This window comes from Barbus barbus (assembly GCF_936440315.1).
Source record: "Barbus barbus genome assembly, chromosome: 2".
NCBI classification, from domain to species: Eukaryota; Metazoa; Chordata; class Actinopteri; order Cypriniformes; family Cyprinidae; genus Barbus; species Barbus barbus.
The window spans coordinates 17,959,824-17,981,752 of NC_136730.1; the positions used below are offsets into that span (position 1 = coordinate 17,959,824).

A 21,929-nucleotide genomic window follows, 5' to 3' on the forward strand; every position below is an offset into this window, starting at 1 on the left:
AAGTATGTGCATGTGTGAGTGCTGGAAAGGTGCCATGCTCACCGTAAATTTCTCCAGTGTAAATGTGAGAGGTGTCATAGGGAATCTCTACTCCAGAAACTTCCACCTTCAGATCGGGAGCGAAGAGAGAGGTGTCCCTCTTCATCCGAAGGTTAAAATGCCTGATAGAAAAAGAGAGAGAAAGAGAACCAGATTAATGGACTGAAGTTGCCCGTGAGCATACCAATGTGTCCCAACAGAGGTGGATACAACACACACCAAAATACTACTAGTCTGAGCCAAGTCAGAATAAGACTCATGATGCAGAGCATTACTGAAACTGAGACAAAGGAGGAATAAGGGAATTCTGCCAAACAGCATTTCTCACTGCCAAAATGATTTTTTTTGACTCATTTACAAGCATTTATAAATCAAATCATATATTCCCTTCAGATTTTTCCATTTCCCATTGGTACATTAGGTCATTAGTATTTTCTAGCACACTAGATGCTGTTGAGTGACTCATAGTGATTCAAAATTATTCATCTGGGTTATTAACTTGACACACTTCTACATGGTGATGCTCTGACATGTCGAAATTTATAATTGAGCGTGCTGGATGTCTAGTTGAAGACATGATCAGTAAAAGAATGTTCACACCAAGAATGATAACCACCATAAAGATAAAGATAACTGTATTAGCATCCACACCAGAGCACAATGAAGTTGAATTTATTCTAAGCCTGCACTGCAGTTTTGTCGTCTGCTGCTTTAAATGCTCAAGCTCTTTAAAAGGAATAAAAATCGTTCTGGTTCCAACATCATTATTCCTTGTTATAGTTACGATGTGGGGATTTTGCTTCTCTCAAAAGAATTACAACGATTCTTATAGCTTTATAAATATCTTTACAGTTATCATCCTTGGTGTGCCTTAAGATTCCACCATCAAGAGTCTGCTTTCTCTTAGGTTCTGACATTCTTATTGCCGTTTTCTGCTTTTGATATAAAAAAATTAAATAAAATGTATAGGCCGATGGCAATAGTTTAAGAAAAAACAAACAAACAAAAAAAACCACCATGGCGATACATCGGTTGCCCAATATTTTTTAATAAATAAGCAAACATTCAAGGGGTGGGGCAATGTATACAGCATTACAAGTCTATTAATACCCACAGAGCTTTCTGCAGAGTATGGTGTGTGCAGATTACATCAGTCATTTGTTTTTGACAGCAGAGAGAGAGAGAAATAAATGTCTTGCTCTGCTGAAATGGCCTTGACCACCCTGCAATCATGGATTCCCTCAGGATAAATGGGATCAGGCATCACCCATGCTCGTGCAGATGAGCCTGTGCATTTGTGTGTATGCGAAGCTCTTGTCTCTAATACATGAGAGGACTAAAGAAGCCAGACAATAGCGGTGGACAAGATGTGCCTCATCAGGGGAGGTTTTAATCATGTTAGCTAGAGAAAAGACATTAACGTAATGTGAAAAACAACAGTATTGACCTGATAAAACACAAATCTGATTTTCATAAGAGGCTCAGTACAGGAACAGGAAGATTCGAAGCCAAAGGGGCAGACCTACGTCCCTGTAGTAAACACTAGTGATGAGCAAAGCAGCTCACTGCTCCACCCAGGATTGGTTTGACCTTTGTGAAGGTGAGACTCACTGCTAAAGCCTGGTACACACCAAGCCGACGGTCGGCCATCAGGCAGTTTTTGTTCATCGGCCGACTAAGTTCTCAGTGTGTTCCGCGCCGTTGGCTGAAGTTGGTCCTCGTCTGCTTTTTTTCGGCCGATTCGACATGTTGAATCAGCGTCGGAGCTTGTCGGTCAGTCGGGCCATCTGATCATTCTGATTGGCTGTTCAGCTGGCGAACCAGTGCGTGGGAAAGGCGCAGAACGGACATGCTACTTGGCTGTCGGGTGTCGAGCGTCGGCTTGGTGTGTCAGGGCAACTTTGGACCCAGACACTGCCGACGTGAGCCGACCCCGCAGTCTGCTTTCGTCGCTACTAGTTTGTCGGCGTCAGCTTTGTGTACCGGGCTTAACATACGCTAGTACTGTCATGAGGAAACTGAGAACAACAGTGAGAGATAGAGAGGGTCATGAGAAAAAGTGTTGGATGAAAAGACGAGAGAGGAAACTAAAAGGACAGAGAGTCCTGAGGGGAGAATAGGCAGGTGGAGAAGGTCAGGCCATTCTCAGAACTCTAATTAAAACTACTCTTCACACACACACACCTAAATGAGGACACATAGACATCTACAGTTTTTATGCACAGGGAATTCTAATTATTACAGACAACCCCTAATCAAAGTATAGCCAAGTAAACTTACATACAACACAGCTAAACGAGAAATGAATTAAATGAGATCTAAATGAGAACATCCCTTAGACTTCAACTGTTTTTATGTATAGCTATAAATACTATATTCTCACCTCAACCCTTTTTTATTACCAACTCAAACCTGAAGGAAAGTTTATCATCAAACAAACTTGTTTAGCATGAGTAGTATCATCAAGTAATTGCTTAGTCTATTTCAGAGAGACAGTTCACATATAAAAGAACATTGTCATCAATTACTGACCCTCATGTTGTTGAAAACCAGTTTAACCATTTCTTCTGTGGGACACAAACAGGATTTTTTAAAATTGTACTGCTTTCTCCTTTCAAGAAAAATAACATTGAATGAAAAAGCAATATCATAAAAGTATACAACAATTTTGGACATGAAAGTGATTAATTCTTGTTTAAATGGCAACTATTCTTATAGATAAGAGATTATTGGGGAATACGCTGATTCTAATTTGATTTAAACTTGTTAATATTGTGGCAGACTCCCACTTGGCAGTAAACATAACAGCATACAGTACAGATTCTCTAGTGCAGAATAACATTAGGAGGACCGAAGAACATGTATGTACATACCAATTCATACAGTAACCAATGCTTTAACACCCAAAAGACATGCATACCTCAGGGCAGGCACTGACAGGTAACACTACCTACCATTTATGGGGGGGGGGGGGCAGTAGCAGAGATTCGAGGAACGAGCATATTACATGTTCTTTCTTGTAAGATCCTGTGAAATGTTACGCTCAGACAAAAGGAAGTAGTGCAGGAAGTTTCAAAGTTTTCACAACTCACAGCCAGAGAATGGCATTTTGCACAACAAGTTTAAATGAGATCACTTATGAGTCAATAAACGAGTCAGGCGTTTATAAATTCAGGGATCCATAAATGAAAGAATTACACTACAGAGGAGCTTAATCATTTATGTTGGTATCAACAAAATCAAACACGGATGATTTCATATTTGCACTGAAGCGCTTCGTACTTTTCAGTATGTGACTCAGATCATGAGCAACACCGACCATCTTATTCAAACTTCCATGGTGGGCATTGGGCAAACACTCAAACCCCATACAAAGCGCCCAAAATCCCCACACACTAGTGCTGCGGTCTACACCTCATTTAGCCACATGAGTCATAGTGGAGACCACAGAGCACAACATTTCCCCCAGTGCCCAGAAACATTCAGAGTCTTTGCTAATCATGTCAAACCAAGGCAGGTCTTTAAAAAGAAAGTAAAACCCAACAGTGGTGCTTTCAATATCCCCATCTCTGATGCTTCTGCAGGTGGAATGACAAAGCGTTACAAAAAAAAAAAAAAAAAAAAAAAAAAAAAAAAAAAAAAAAAAGAGCTAAAAATGATCATTATTGTCCAAATGTTCTCAGCAGTTAGGGTAATTGTCCCACCCTCAAGTTAAAATGGTTTCCTGTTTTGGTTCTACAAACATGCAAGAGAATGCCTGCTCAAATACAAAGCATTCTACAAAGCATAAGAAAATAAATGAAAGCAAATAAAACAAAAACAACGTAAAAAGTAAAACTTTGATAGTAACAAGGTTGGGATGCACAAACTTTCCATTTTCTTTTCCAATTATACTTAGGTTCTTACAAGTGCATTTCATCCCACTGATGCAGATGCAATACTGTACTGAAATATAATCTAAAAGAGTTACATTATTAGATTGCATTTACATGGTTCTTCTGTTTTTCTAGTTTTAAGTTGATTATTAATAATCATTTACTCATGAACAGAATTTTCTCTATTTTAAAAGCACTAAAAGGATTGTTAATGGAACCATTAAGCCACAGGAATCGTTAAGAGGAATCAGAACCGGAATCAGAATAATTAATTTCCTTTAAGGTTCCCATCCTCTGAGATACTGACTTTGTTGGTCAATCCTACCAGTGCTAGATTAGAGAGCACCTCAAGAGTCGCTGTTTGCTTCTCATACAAATTAGCAGCATTTCCACTTATCATTACAGCAGAGGACTATATTTACCCTCATGTGACGACAGGAAGGCAACATCTGGGAAAGCAGTGTGTTTGTAAGCCATTAAGTACAAGCAATCACAAAAACCTGAACTCAGCAAATGCAAAGCACACATGAAATCACAAATGCATACACAAAGAGAACAGGATGCTTACTCTTCAAAAATATTTGTGATAAGAGAAACAGAAGTGTGTTAAAGATGCAGTTATTATAGGCAAAAATACATTTCATTCTGCCGCCCTAATATGCAAGCAGACGGCTGATCATGATTTTAATGGGTCTCACCACCAACAGATCATTAGACTCTGATAGCAGCACTCAACCTCAGAGCCAGAAGAGACGGCCCCCTCATCAGCTGAGCACCAGCAAGCCTTCATTAGCTCTACAGTGAATCACTGCATTTCCCTTGCAGTTGTCAAGCGCCCAGCAAACTCCTTTGTTTGAACATCCTAAAAGTTAAAGGGAGGCATCTAGGTTCCCACTGTGATCTTTTGTCCCTCGATGACGTCATTTTCACTGCTAAAGGCAGTTCCAGGAATATCCCAATCAGACCCAATTTAGTCCAAGCGGCATGTGCAATGTAATTACCCAGCACTCAACACTTTCAATGACGTTTACAGTAATGCATCTGAAATGAATGACATCCACCAGCTCAGCCCAATCGGAGTATAACTGGATTTCTGATGCGGAGTAATGACGTTTATTTAAGAAAGAAAAAATTATGATGCCAAAAGCATAGACGACAACTATGTGAGTCTATAAGGCTATAGTGATACAGCAACAGGATATTTACTGACTACATGACGTTCCTTTTGTTTACTACAGAGTGATAAAGGAACGCTTTACTAGAGTGCTCTATGACAGACGGGAGATGGAGGCGGTGAACAGCAGGGAATACTGAGTGTGACTGAGTCTGTGTGAGGGAGAACGACAGGCACTGAGAATGAGCCTTTAAAGAGCAAGCAACTGAAAGAGAGGGGGAAGAATAAAGAATAAAGTTGTTAAAGATGACTGAGAGAGATGTATTAGCAGCTGAATTAGGTCAGGACAGAGGAGGTAAGCGCTAATGAGAAGAACATCCCTACATTACACAACTGCCTGCCTCACTGGCCTGATCTAGTTCTACCTGCCTTTAATGACACTCCTTAATAACAATAATATAAATCAAAACAGAAAATTTATTTTTTTAATGAATTGACAATTTAATATTTGTATTATTGTTATTAATAATAATAAAAACGAAACAAAAATGATTAATAGTACTATTACTACCATCCTATAAGCCTGACACAAAATGTAGAAAAAACAGTGCAGTGCAGCCAACTCACTCCATCTATACTGGGGTGAATGAAACTGAGCAGGCAAAATGACCAAATGCACACTGCTAGGGAGATAAGAAGTCTTTGAGTGAGTCTGGATTGTTTCTCTAGCTGGGGCAAGTTGTGAATCACAGCAGAAATCAAGGCTCTTGCATCTCTGAACTGGACTTTGCCTCAACTGCTTGCCTCTCCTTCTATCCTTCTCTCCTCTATAAAGCTATTTTTACCACACTCCATTCTAAGGACTCATTACTGAGACACGGATTGGCCCATCTGGCTGCTGGAGGGCTTTACATACGGACACTTGCTCTGTGAGTACACAAAAAACATGAAAATGGGGAATGAATCGTCAGACACCAGAGAAGCCATTGATCCTGCAATGCATAGCGGGCCTGAATCAACTTTCCTTGGCAGTCAGTCTGTGTTCAATGCTGCGTGCCACAAAGAATCAATATAGCAGAATTAATTGCAGACTGCACCACTGCAGGCAAGAGCAAAGCACTGGTGAGAAATCTGATTCCTTCAACTGAAATGTGATTATTTAATTAGACACAATTCAACACAATTAAAAGATATGTTGTATAAAATATCAAGTATTCTGAATTAGCCTCACAAAGAAAATTGCCTAACAATCCCCAGTGAGACAAAGGCAAAAACCCCTGAAGATATTTAGGTAAAAACAAACCTGGTTCAAACATTTGAGTTAGCAAGGAAAGAGATATAAAGAATACCTTCACAATTTTTGACTAACTCTTATAAAATAATGGTAATGACTGCTGAAAATATAGCTTTGCTATCACAGGTATAAATTACTAGGGCTGCCCCCAAATAGTCGACTAAACGTTAGTCGATATGAAGAGGGCTTGGTCGAATACATTTTCGTTAGTCGCAAAAAAAAAATCACGTGAAATTACGCATTCAGGGGCTGCGCAGTTGGTGTATGACATCAAAGCAACGAGAGATCAACGCGATCTCGTGCCTCGCGGTATACCAAAGCGCACTTGTGGGAGAGGTGTCTGGCTGATGCTAATAATTATGTCAGGAAAAAAGTCCAAAGTGTGGGATCATCAAAGGCTTAATTTCCTTTTTGTAGTGTTTCTGTTTGCTATCCATTAGGCTATAAAAAAAAAAAAAAAAAAAAAACGCTATTTTTATAACGGGTAGGCTATACAAATAAATAAATACATATTTTTATTTATTCGTTTTTATATAATGCAGAAGTTGTTTTTTATTCTGTTAGAAAAATTAGTCTGATGTTTGCAATTTGTTGTTTCAGGTCAAGACTCATCCGTCGTCTTAATGACAGTTTGCGGCTTTGCTCTGATATTTTTGATTTGTATTAGTGTTCTTTAAATTATTTGTTCCACATTTTGTCTTAAATATAGTTGTTCTAAACAATTTAATCAAATACTTAGGCTGTTAATTTGTTTACCTTCTTTTTTATTCTAAGTTTTGGCGTTGTGCGATGTGCCATGTGCATTTATTAAATTGTTCGTTTTTGTTCATTTTCCTTTTGAACAATATAAAAATTATAAATTTTCCACTGTATTTTTATACCAAACAGCGTTTTTGCTACAGTATTTATTTGTTTGTTTTTTTGCCTTGTTTTGTACTAGGCCTAAGTTACTAATAAGTTTATTTGATTTATTTTAAAGAACGAATTTTAGTTTATTTTATTCAAAACAGTTTTTTTGTTTGTTTGTTTGACATGTAACTGTTACAGTTTGTATTTTTGATAATATGTATTTTTAATGCACAGGCAGTCTGATTGCTGTTTTTATGTTATAATTAGCCTATAACATTCCGGCCACTGATTTTTGTGTCCGTAAGCGCTGTATACTTTAAACGCTTTACTATTCTGTTTTAAGCGCTTAATTTTCATTTTGAACGCGCTAATATCATGCTTTAGCATTTTCCATCATATGGAAGTGTTAAACTTCAACTTGGACTGTACCTTTCCTTGTATATACGCAAGTTATTATATTAATATCATAAATGAACGATTATTCGACTAATTGCTAAAATGCAGGAGTGTTAGTCGACTAGGAATATCTTTAGTCGGGGGCAGCCCTATAAATTACATTCTAAAACATCAAAAAAAAAAAGTTAAAAATTAATGACTTTTTTTATTTTTACAGTTTTTTATTAAATAAATGCAGCCTTCGTAAGCATAATAAACTCAAAAACAAAATCTTTTCTAAACTATGAAGTAGTGTAAATCTAAATACATAATCTTTTTACTAAATGAAGATTCATGTTTTGACCTTGTAAAATATGCTTTTAGTTCTTTAATGTTTAATTTAGGGCCGGGACTTTAACGCGTTAATTTAGATGAATTAATTACACAAAATTAACGCGTTAAATTTTTTTAACGCATTTTAATCGCACTTATTTTTGCACCGCGGAACGTTTCTCACTGGATGAGTTTCGGCGGACCGATTATAGTGGAGCACCAACTAGCGTTCAGAATTCCAAGAACGGAAAGAACGGACTTGCGTTCTCGTGGAGACCGGTCTTGCCAAGCTTCCTTGGAAGAACGAACTCGGAAGGACGCGAGAACACAGAACGCACACTTATGAGAACTGAGATGTACTGCATTCCTGCTTAACTGACCGCATAGTCTCAGTATAAGAAACGGCCAATGAACAATAAATATTACAAAATGTCATAACTTATTAAAACATTTCATACTATTATAGATATTACTTTCATATAATTGTATTGTTTTATTTTAGAGCGTTATATGTTTTACTGTTAAGATTCATTTTAATATGCCAATAAAAATGCAGACTTTCTCCGGGTCTTATAACTTTATTAAAATTAACCAAAACAAAACGATTAATATTTACTTTCAACTTGAAGAGCCGTTAAGTATTTGTGAGAGCGACTTTAAAGCTTACAGGCTTCCGTACACCGGCCACCCACAGCGTTTTCTGGGATTTCTAAAGGCTGATTCTCTCAAGTCTGCACTCGATGCATCCTCAGTTTCAAGAACATATCCGGGCACTTTCATGCATCCTCTGTACTTGCGTTCTTGAGAATCGGAACTGAACTTTGACGGTTAATGATGACGTAGAACGAGAACACAAGGACGCAAGATCGCTGAAGAACGCATATTGAGAAACAGCCAAAAACAAACCACAGTGAACATGGACAAAGAAGCTGATGAGACCGCTTTGGTTGGCCCTGTGGATGGGAAATTTAAAAATCCATATAAAAAAAACTTACTTCTCACTGTTCTCAGGTCAAATATTTATATGCGATTAAAATGCGATTAATTTCGATTAATTAATTACAAAGCCTCTAATTAATTAGATAAATTTTTTTAATCGAGTCCCGGCCCTAGTTTAATTGCTTCATCTTCTAGTGCACTTGGAAAAACAGCATCAAGTCTTAATTAAAGTCCTTATTAAAACATTATGTGCTTGCGTTATGCTCGCAAACAGCAACATTTTAATCCAATCAACCATCTTATTGGACATTGTTCTCTAATTACCTCCCTGCAGGAGCATACATAATCTCAATAACGATACAATAAACTGTTATAATGTACCACACAAAGGTGCTGTGCTGTCCTTCCATTATCAGATGCAGGCCGAAGCCAGTGTGATTAGTATATTTCCTGCAGACTGTCCTAGAGGAGCACCTCAGTCTGAACAGGACAAAAACATCAGGGACAAGTATGAGGAACTGGAGCAAGAGTTACTCTACAGAGAGAGGAGACAGTGAGAGTGAGTGAGTGCAGATGAATATGAACAACATTAGAGCACAGCAGCAGAGATTCAGGTGCAGGAGCTGTTAACCATTTGATGGATGGATGGGAAAGCTTTACTGAACAACTTTTCAGTATCAAGCCTCATAAAGAACCCATCTGGTGAGGAGTCAACATCTTCTGTACAGCACATACTGCTACACAAAAGGACATATTTGGACTGTACAGATCACTGACATGATAAAGTGCGTTTGTGAGTGAGCGAGCGAGACAGAGAGAATCTTTTGTGGGGCTTGCTAAGGAAAGCTTCAGAATTGCTATTGTGACTGTAGAAGAGTTTTATTAATCAATATATAAATTAATCAAGTATAGTCAATGTAACATGTATCTGCCTGTGTGTAGAGGCCAGCTTGAGAAGAGGATGTGCAGGCATACATTCTGTGCTGAAACTGCACATCCTGTTGTGACATTAGACAATGTAGACACTTAACATAAATGGAGGCCTCCTGTCTGCTTCCTGAAAGCAGACTAGACGCACATCCAATATAGGAATATGTATTGAACACAAATTAGGGAAATAAACTGTATATAAGAGGGTGCAAACCCAGATTTGGGAGATTGCTCTGCATAGTTTTCTCGGTTTTGTTGTCTCTGATAATAAAATCTAAATTCTGGCATCAAAACCCTAAGACTTTGAGAATGATTCCTCACAGCATCGGCAGAAGTCACCACGACTCATTTTGCTGCATTTTTACTACAGACATGAACTTTAAATTTTTATACTTTTCTAAGTGATTGCACTTGTGGACAAAACTGGCAAAAAAACCTATATACACATTTATCTCCCTTTAAAAAGAAAGCTCCCTGAAGAAGAAGAAAAAAGAAAAAAAAACCCTCTGCCTCCACATCTTATTTTCAGTAGGAAAAACACTAGCACACAAACTCATTTGCTTTAAGAAATACTTTGAAAATGTCAATTTTAATAAACTACAGCCTCCATCACAGAGAATGTAGACAAAATACACAGTTACAAGAAAAACCTATTGATCTCAATTCCATTTCCTTGTACCAACAAAGAACAACATGCACTGTTTAAAAACAAGAAATTAAATATTTATTTCTTCTCACAGTCTGCGGTCAGGAGACCACATCCTTATGTAACCTGCTGTGATCTCTCAGTACTTCCTTTGATATTTCAGCCACCTGTGTGCTTCAAGTCCCTTTGCTGTGATCAATACTAAGAAAATATGGACAGCAGATGAAACCCCTCAAAAAATGTCTGAGTTTTTGTGTGGCAGGACATCTGAAGAGCTCTGCAGGGCTTCTAATAAAAACCCCCACAAAACTTCCAAAAGCTGAAGATCAAGGGGGAAGTCATGGCCTAATGGTTAGAGAGTCGGAGAGTCGTAATCCAAAGGTTGCGGGTTCGAGTCTCGGGCCAGCAGGGATTGTAGGTGGGGGGAGTGAATGTCCAGCGCTCTTTCCACCCTCAATACCACGACTGAGGTGCCCTTGAGCAAGGCACCGAACCCCCAACTGCTCCCCGGGCGCCGCAGCATAAATGTCTGCCCACTGCTCCGGGTGTGTGTTCACGGTGTGTGTGTGTGTTCACTGCTGTGTGTGTGCACGTTGGATGGGTTAAATGCAGAGCACGAATTCCGAGTATGGGTCACCATACTTGGCAGTATGACACAAAAAAAAAAAAAAAAATCATGGTCAGAAAAACACTGTTGCACACTGATGATCTCTTTTGCTTCCAAAACCAAAGAAAACAAACATTGTTTCATAGCGTGTAACTGAGCATTACAGCACTGAAGAAGAGGCTGAAACAGAATTATTAAAACTAATAATACAGACTTCTCTCACAGAGATCTTATTTGGATCACATGCCCAACACTCATTCTTCAGAAATTTCAGAACGCAAGGAGAGGCTGTGTTCATACTCAACTTTTCCTAATCTCTCTGTTCTCTGAGCTCACATGAGTGTGTGAGAGGGGAGATATGCATCACATGAAGACCATGTGACCCTGCCTTGCCCATTTTACACAGAAGAAATATGTTTAATCGCACACACACACACACACACGACAACAAAAATGTGACACCACAGGTCTCCTGGTCTGCATGTTCTTAGCATAGTTATTAAAGGCTGACATCATTACCACTTCTGCAATTTTATTTGTATGGGAAAATAAATGGAGTAATTTTAAAATGCCAAATAGATTTTTTAATAGTTATTTTCAATATCTAATGCAATACAATTGAATGCTTCTGTGCTCATTTGTACTGACAAAACAGGCCCTGGGAAACAGCAGTAGTGGATGAGACCTGGGTACACAAAAACATTACAATCAAAAATGCGCAAAGTTCAGGAGCACTGGTAAGGAGTCAGAGTAATGTTGTATGCTGTAATAATAAATCTGTGCCTTTTTAATGGTGGAGTGGAAAGTTCCAGCTGTGTTTGAATGGAATTGTACATTCAGTTCCACAATAAAATTGGTTTTGTTCTCATTTCAGAAACAAACATTTCCAATAATATTACAAAACTATGCATGCCACTGATTTGGCATGGCACTAATTGTCCAAATAGTCACTAGTTAATTTGTAATGATTGTTTAAAAAAATAAAATAATTTTGGATCTCTTTTAGCACCCTAACTTACTAATCATTAAACCACGAGTACAACAATAATCATACATTTAATTAGTTCCAGCAGAAATGGACAATCTTATAAGTTTTCCCAGCTGTTCTACAGCATTTCTAGAGCAATACTTCCACTGTTTAGAGTCTCTTTCTTTCCTTCTTCCTTTCTTTCTGCTTATTAAAATTTTACATTGGCTATAATCCTTTATATAATATTTTAAGTAATCATGCAAATAATGATAAATCATGAATGATTAACAAAGAGCATCAATTACAGTTTAATATGTAAGCAAGTTATGTTTAATGCTTTTAAATAACCGGGGTCTTAGAAGACTATCCTCTTGCTTTAGGGGACGATTTTCATTAAAAATTTCATTAGCTATTGTAATTCCATGTTGAATATCAGCTTATACGAGTACACATGCGGTGTAATTAAAGAAAAAAAGCTTATGAAACAAGCACATATATTCTGTCTGTAAGGAAGACTAAAAACTTAAATAACATGTCTACATACAATCTAATATAGTGTTAAACATTTTAATACGAATAAATATGAAAATTAAATCTTTTTTGAAGCAGTCGCTAGCATAAGTAAAATTTGGCTTATAAAAACAAGCTATTTGTAGTAAATTGCAAATGAGTTGGACTACATGAAATGCTAAGTACTGTAATCTTAATATGCATGATTTTAGTTAATAAATATGTCTGAAAGTGTGTATTCACACGCAGGCACTCCTCCGCATCTTTTATTCACAGCAACAAAACATTTTGACTAAAATGGCCACACATACAGAGTTGAGTTCCCACACAGAAAACACCCTATACGATACCTCTGTGGGAAAGCAGGTCTGGCTAAGATCCTTCAGTCAAATAATACTGCATCTATCACTGAACTCTGGTTGAACAAACAAGTGAGTTCATCCACAGTATTGAGGTGGACATCTGAACTAAGCCCAGCCTGCTAGCTCTGAGAGCTGGGGGCAGGAGCCAAATGACAGAGGTAATTCTCTCTGACCTTCTAAGAGACCAACAAACCTCTGAGTAGTGATCGACCGATATTGATTTTTTATAACCGATACCGATACCAATTATTTGCATGTCTATGTGCCCGATAACCGATATGCAGAACCGATATTTATTTACTGTTATAAAGTAAATAAATGACTGCGTGAAGTAAGTCCATACTTCACTTTGGTTTTTCCTCCTTTCAGTCATCTTAACAAAAAATGTTTTGAGAATTAGCAGTCTTTCACGCAGGGCTCTAGACTCATTCTTCCCACTGATCTCACTTTTGCGCATGAGCACATAATTTGGTTGCAATTTGTTTTTTGTTTTTGCTACAACATTTGATTAATCAATGCATGCTGATGAACTTTTATCATAGTTTATAGTTATATGGTAACGAAAGTTTTCAACATTCAACTCGTTCTTTTTCATCTGTATTATTATTTGTGATTTAAATTTTGTGAACAGGAATTCCTTTTTTCCTGCGCTTTTTACTTTCAAATTTGCGATCTTGGTGTCAAATTTTACAAGAAAAGATCATTGTCTGTTTTGCTTATATCTATACACCTTTAACTTTTTAAGACTAAAACAAAAAGATGGATTCATTGTTATTCTTAATTAAAAAGCACAACAACAATAAAACAGTACGTTGACAATGACAAACTCTTACATAACATTTATCAACAAAAACGAATAAGACGAGGCATGGCATAGGACACACCACATGCTGTACTATATACCTAGTATATTACAGAATGTTTAGCAAACTCTGAGGAAGCAAATAAATATTAATATATATTTTTTTTTAATTAAGGAAAGCCTCCATAGCATAACCTGAGGTAAACAGCAAAGATAACAAGCTTCTCAAAACGAAAACAAAAAGAAAAGTAAAACTAAACTGGCTGTAGCTGACAGGAGTTTTTTCTACAAGAATACCACCACGTTCACCTTCTCTGGTTTAAGAAGCGGTCTTTTACTTTAGTTTGAAAACAAATCCATCCGTTGCGCTCCATCCGCGACGCGCACCTTCACGCTCGTGCTGACGCGGCGAGTATAAACCAGGCTCTACCCACTAAGCGCTCGGCTGAAAGCACCTCTCTTCACGTGATCAGTGAAATCTGACTCCTGCTATAATGTGCTGCGGCTGGCAGCGAGCGCTGTATGAAGCAGACGCTTTGGAGCAGCGCAAACTTGGCACTCGTACAAATGCGACCACGTCAAATTTTAACTCGCAAACAATTACCATTTTGGTCGCAGTCTAGAGCCCTGTCATGTTCAATTTAATCTTCGTATTACAACAATAAAAAACATTTTATTTATAAAAAGCTTTAGCAGCAACACTAATATTAGCAGTAAGCAAAATTAACATAGAAAGTCTAATGTTTTCAAATGGAGAAAATAAAGGAAAGGAGTCATATCAACTTCCATTTTTAACTACAGTTTTAGTAGGTTTATAAGCTGTTTAATAGGATAAAGAGTGAAGAATAATTCACTGGATAATGTTAATTCACGGAATAATATTCTCTGGAATATTGGAATATAACAAGCATTGTATTTTATTTCATTTCTCAACTGGCATGCTCTAAATTATGCTGCTGACAGCGCGGTTTAATATGCCTTTACACAGAACTATAGGCTACTCAAACTAATAAATATAGATATAGATAATTATAGATAAATATAGATAATAAATAATTAATTTCCATAGAGTTGTATTAATTTAGATGTTTATAAACGAAATAATGGTTATATAGTAAGTGTTAATACAATTTAGGGTGCTTCAAAAAAGTGAATCTTGTTAAAAGTTACATGCGGTGGCCGTGCTGAGCATTTCTTGAGCATCAACCCGCTGAGTGAACTGCAATATGAAAGCGGCTTCACGAGACTAATGATGAGCATATAGACAACAGAGAGAGAATTACATTCAATGCTTTTCTTTCCAACATGCAATCATTCATGGCTGTATTATTTAATTCATGCAAAGTTGCGTCTTTATTGGGAGAGGACTCGACGGATTATCTATGTGACTCCGACTTCACGAGACTAATAGACCACAGAGAGAATTAAATTCAGCGCTTTTATTTCCACCATGTGCTAATTCATGGCTGTGTTATTTCAGGCAAAGTTATAGCCTATCTTTATAGGGACAGGGCTTGACAGAGTATCTTATTTATCATATTTCTTAGAGCTAAGTTGCATTTAAACTATATATCAGGCATTTATGTAATACATCTAATTTGTGCATTAATGCCTGTAATATTAAATAGTTTACTAACTACAGCAAATCAAGTACCTGCAGGCCATTGCTGTCTTGTCTCCCCTCAGATGCGCAATTCTGAAAACGTCCACAAGATGGCGGTGTTTATCGGGGAATCCGATATTACAAAACCGATATTCGATTATGGAAAAATGCTTAAATATCGGGAAAAATATCGGTAAATCGATGTATCGGTCGATCTCTACCTCTGAGTAATTCTACCTACATGAACTCGGTACTGAAAGGAGAGACAGAAAGAAGTACTGACAGAGAGAGGAAAAGATATCTGAATCCGATCAGATATCACATATTATCAACTGAAGAATCTGTCCTCTAAAACACCTGCAGTGATTAGAGCAAGTCTACCAGTCTCTAGAAAGACCGTCTCTACACTGTTAGACATTTCTGTAATTTCTACAGTTATTTACTGTATATCACCCTGTAAAATACTGCAAATTCCCTTTACAGTAAATAACACCCTTTGCATCGTGGGAATTTTCTTTGACGTCAGACCCCACATACAGAGACTTACTGTATTTTTGAAAACTGCTGTATACTACTGTATTTGCTGTAAATGCTTCTTTGGAGCCATTCTATTGAGGTTGTTTTATTTTCCTCATTTCTTACATTTGGATTGACACCGTGTCTACAATGGCGAAACAGCTTGGGACTGACTACACTGGGTGTGTTACATCGCTTGCAATGATTGGAAAAATCCGTTTGTCCTTCATGTCAGAAACAGTGTGAGCGCTTGGAGTTCATCTGTACGTCAGAAATATACCGGGGCAGCACTTTACTGTCTGCATCCACTATAGACAGTATATTTTACTGGATGCCCGTGATCTTCGGGCCCTTAGACGGCACTGCATCACATACAGGAATGCTACTGTAATGGAAATCACAACATGGGCTCAGGAATACTTCCAGAAAACATTGTCGGTGAACACAATCCACCGTGCCATTCGCCGTTGCCGGCTACAACTCTATAGGTCAAAAAAGAAGCCATATCTAAACATGATCCAGAAGCGCAGGCGTTTTCTCTGGGCCAAGGCTTATTTAAAATGGACTGTGGCAAAGTGGAAAACTGTTCTGTGGTCAGACGAATCAAAATTTGAAGTTATTTTTGGAAAATTGGGACGCCATGTCATCCGGACTAAAGAGGACAAGGACAACCCAAGTTGTTATCAGCGCTCAGTTCAGAAGCCTGCATCTCTGATGGTATGGGGCTGCATGGGCAGCTTACACATCTGGAAAGGCACCATCAATGCTGAAAGGTATATCCAAGTTCTAGAACAACATATGCTCCCATCCAGACGTTGTCTCTTTCAGGGAAGACCTTGCATTTTCCAACATGACAATGCCAGACCACATATTGCATCAATTACAACATCATGGCTGCGTAGAAGGAGGATCCGGGTACTGAAATGGCCAGCCTGCAGTCCAGATCTTTCACCCATAGAAAACATTTGGCGCATCATAAAGAGGAAGATGCGACAAAGAAGACCTAAGACAATTGAGCAACTAGAAGCCTGTATTAGACAAGAATGGAACAACACTCCTATTCCTAAACTTGAGCAACTTGTCTCCTCAGTCCCCAGACGTTTGCAGACTGTTATAAAAAGAAGAGGGGATGCCACACAGTGGTAAACATGGCCTTGTCCCAACTTTTTTGAGATGTGTTGATGCCATGAAATTTAAAATAAACTTATTTTTCCCTTAAAATGATACATTTTCTCAGTTTAAACATTTGATATGTCATCTATGTTGTATTCTGAATAAAATATTGAAATTTGAAACTTCCACATCATTGCATTCTGTTTTTATTCACAATTTGTACAGTGTCCCAACTTTTTTGGAATCGGGTTTGTATTTGTGTTTTAAAGGCAACTGTAATGAAGCACCAAGAAAGACATGAGCATGCCAGCCACCCTGACACTGATATTCATGGTAAGAGAACAACTATGTTTTTGAGTACTTTGTGTATTCTGTATGAGGTTTCCCTTTTAAGTGTGTCATTTCTACTTCTTGTTTTTCAGAGAAGACATTTCTGTCACTAACAAAAGTGGATGGTGAGCAAAGGTGGAGGCCACGTTTTGGAGCAGCACCTGGGTTTTGCAGATGGCTATATATTCTTTGGCTGCTTGTCTTTTTTCCCCATTGTTTCTGTTGCCTAAAGATTCTTTGTGAGGATAAATCCAGAGGAAACAACAATGCACTGAAAACATCCTAAGACAGGAGAAGAGGTGAAGATGCACTGTTTTGCCAGTAAGTTATTGTAAAAACCGTTTGAAATTGCTAACAGTGTACAACCTACACTAGAAAAGCAATGAGTGACAGGCTGGCAGAAGTGCAGCATCAGCGTTTAGGAGAGACAGAAACATCACATCAGACACTCAAATAAACCTCATACACAAAGACAATTATTTAATGTGCTGGTTCACCAAGTGCCTGCTGACTGGTATATTTATGCAGCCGGTGAAGAGGAGGAAGGGGGAATTTTGTAGTGATCATGGCTGTGTGTAATCAAAAAAGTCAAGGCTAATATATACACTGAGCAGGATTACAATCTCTTAACACCCTTGCTGTCTGCATAGCAAAGTCTAGTGATTCTGTTATACCACCACTCCCTTTTCAGAAGGTTAGGATTCCTTTTCAGACCAATTGCTTGATATAGTCTAAATATTGAAAATCTGGCAGGTATCAATATGTTGATATATATATATATATATATATATATATATATATATATATATATATATATATATATATATATATGATCCCTATTACAAAGCAATTGACTTTGAATGTATTTGTGGAATTTGTATGTATTTAACAAAGTAACTACTGTTTATGAGGCCAAAGAAGCAAAAAAAAAAAAAAAAAATACAAGTCACAGAAGGTTTCCCATAAGATCAAACTGATGTGAGCCGAAAAGCTGAAAAACATTCATCAAAATGACAAACTAACCTCCTTTACCCCTTTCCTGTTACTTTGACGCTGATGTATACAGTTACTTCCCTAGAGATTAAATCACAAACTCTCAGTTCAGTTTTGTTTAGTTGGAGACTTTTTTAATCAACTGAGAGATGACACAGCCAGCCTAAGCTTTTTGTTTTCCAAAGCCTTGCCAATACCTAAAGCCCTTGGGGAAGTTATGGGCAGCTATCTTACTTCAGTATGCCATCATAAAATTACCAGTCCAAACCCTAATTCATGAATAACTGATTCTATATCCATTGTGCCTTTGAGCTAGACATTTGAGTCTGGGTTGCTCCAGAGGGACTGTGCCATAGATGATGTACTCCAAGTCACCTTGGATAGAAAAGTGACTGCTAATGTACGGTAATGTAATGCAAATACACTGCTTGTTCTGACTATGGCATCACTTCAACTCATGTGTGTGAGGGCCAGTGTCACTGCAGGAACAGTACAGAGATTACCTCACTTTTTCAGCGAGAGAAGTGATAACAGGCAGACTGATCTGGGAAGAGATGTGCATATCAGTATTAGTCACAAGACTCACGCTGACTAGGCTCAAGTCATACGGTGATGTGTGACTCCCCATGAATCTCCTGCATTGTTAAATATTCATTCACTCGTAAGCCTCTCTGCCTCTGCGGACTCACCTTGGAGAGATTAGCTCCAGGGCTCATTCTGTTCCACCTCTGGCATGATGCTCCACTGCAGCTTAAACCGCTAATCCCAATAGGCAAAACACACTAAATGTACCCCACACACACACACTTGCTGCACTGCACTGCTCTCTTTCAAACAATACACTGCTTTCAGCCACAGACAACAGTTTTCAGGCACACCACCCCACATGTGTCTGAACATACAGTTGGAGTTCTTGAGTTAATGTCAGACACTAAACAGTGATAACCGAGAACACCAAGGCTTGTTATATGCAAACTATCCAGCAGTTAAATACAACACAATGGTTCTTTTCAAGAGAAGGGACAGAGAGAATAGTACCTACTGAACAAAACCCTCCTGAGACACACACAAAAAAACCAAAAACAAATGTGTTGCACAGGAGTTCATATAGGGAATCTGTGGCCGCAGGAAAGTAGAAAGTTGTGTCTGTCACGTGACCCTTGTATCTTTGTTATACAGTTTTTTTATTCAGTAGTTTAGGGATCCACAATATATCTGTATCGTACTTATGATTGGTATTGGTTGAACACGGATGTACACGACAGTTAAATAGTGGAGTCAGTTACAATTGTTGATGTTTTTGAAATCTCTTCACCAATGCTGCATTTATTTGGTTACAAATAATAATTAAAAAAAAAGTTATATTGTGAAATCACAAATGAAAATAACTTTTCTATTTTAATATCATTTAAAATTGTATACATTTCATTTATATATTCTCTAATATAAATCTGTCATCTACCACATACTTTAAAAACACTAATAATTTAACCCTGCTAAATGTAAATATTAACAAAGCTCAAAATGAACAAACATTTTAATACTGTACATAGTGTTGTGAAGCTTAAACTCAATTTAAGCTTTAAAAATTGATTTAAGGTTTTATTATCAGAAACAGTGTCAGTCAGACTTTTAATATTGGTGAATCCCTAAAATAAATTTGCTAATTTTATTTCTGAAACAATAAAAGAGTAATATTCTAAAATATTAATATGAAGGCAACTGGTCTAAGGGCAGCTTATTTACATTTCATGATGTATGTCTGCTCATAAGCAAGGTTTATTAAATGCAAAAGATTCTCCACCCTTCTCAGTAACACACATTCACATTAATTATAAGTGCAATTTTCTTTCACTAAGTTATCAGACATTCTCATGTACCACTTACAGACAAAAGAATATATACAGCATCATTCAATGAGCACTTTAACCTGGTTATATAAATTAAATCCAGCATCCAAACATAATAAGGCTGATTCATGAATAATGGATTTAAAGAAAAACACTCCATCACATGTGACATTTGGCCACTTCATATGCTGTGCCACACTCAGAGATCCTGTTAGGCACCTAAACCTCAACTTGACTCACACATTGGCCTCCCAGAACCCCTTTCACAATAGATGACCTTCATCATGTTTGAGTACAATGGCTTCAAAAGAGACCTTTGAAGTACTATGGACACATGTAAACCTGGTTTTATCATCCTTACTGCAAATTGATTGGTCAGTTAACCCAAGTTTGTGTCTAATGATGATTCTGGTCTCTGTATAAGTTTGATGCAAAAGAGAATGTTGTTTGCTGGTTTTACAGCTGCGAAGAAGACCATAATACAGAACTGGTTTACACCGCATGTGTGTGGGAAAACATATTGGATCCGTAGCCTCATGCAAATAGTCTCCTGTGAATGTACAACAGCACGAATCAATGGGGCCAAGCCTTCTACCATTGATGCTTGGCAGTGCTTTCTCTTTGAAATACGTGACTGTATGGAGGAGTGACTTCTGTGGGTTTCTTTTTTCTGTCCCTCCTTTTCTCCCTCCTTTTGACTGGGCTAAAAAAAAAAGGAAGTCCAAAGAGTGAAAGAGCCCTGTGAGCTCCTGCAAACAAGGACCCTTGTTTACACCTGATATTAACGTCCATCTATGATGATACATATGAGATGGACTGCTATTTACACATTTAAGAAGAGTCTTTGCACTAAATATATGATGTAGTCACATGGATTTCTGACTAGATCCGAATATGGTTTAAGTACTCGGATCACACAACATTTGGACAGTTTTCACTTAGTATCATCCACTTTTTCTAATGTCCACAATGACTATTTAATGTAGAATCCATTGTGGCATACTCACTCACTGATAACAGCACTTCCTTTGTAAGCTGCTGTCTTCCTTTAGTCTCACTTCATGTGAAGACACAGAGAGAGAGAGAGAGAGAGTGAAAAAAGAACGCTTGGGATGTGTTATTTTTAGGTTGCTGAACACTCATTCACACACATGCAGGCAGGAAGAAAGCAGATAGTTATGTGGACTTGCATGTGTGTTTTGGTGCGTTCTTTTGTCACGACACAAAGGAATACACTAGTGCTTATGTACATGTGTGTTTGTACAGTATGGTAATCTGCACTTGAGCAGTCATTTTTGTTCTGTGCTTACTCTTATCTTGACACACATGCATTCTTGAAAACAGACAACATTTGTTTGGATGATATTGTAAATCTAAGATGTCTAGCTTTCAACATTCAATCACAGGAAAACACAGACAGATCCGTCTCGAAGGAAAGATTATGTCATTGGGCTTAGCAGGCTCAGGTCTTCCTGTCCTTTGGCTCTTGTTTTCATTTAGCAGGGTCAGAAGGGAACAATACTGCCGACAAAAGGGAGGTTGAGATAAAAGGCAAAATGGATTTGTGCAGTGGCATCACAGTCTCTTGCATTGCCTAATAAAACAAGACTATTCATTTGTATGCTTGTTATTTAATTCAGTTGTTTATTCTTTCACAAAATACTGAGACAGGCTTGTGTGTGATTAAAGATCCTTAAAAAGAAAGTCAGAAGGACTTGATGAATTAGTACTGGTTGAATTAATATAGTTAAATTAAAGCTTTGGTGAAAGGCATCTGTAGAACGTTGCTTTAAAAAAAAAAAAAAAAAAAAAAAAAAAAAAGACATGCCTTGGTTTATAAAAATGAAGGAAAAATGTTTTCACAGTAATGCACTTACAA

At 37.6% G+C, this 21,929-nt stretch overlaps 1 protein-coding gene across 1 annotated transcript in view; it reads right to left on the reverse strand.

Moving 5' to 3' along the window:
* LOC306887072 (disintegrin and metalloproteinase domain-containing protein 10-like) overlaps window positions 1-21,929 on the reverse strand; it is a 58,971-nt gene that overhangs the window by 20,941 nt on the left and 16,101 nt on the right. The window contains exon 3 of the mRNA XM_079444554.1: window positions 43-161. Within this exon, the coding sequence (XP_079300680.1) occupies window positions 43-161 (119 nt within the window). The remainder of the gene's footprint in view (window positions 1-42; window positions 162-21,929) is intronic.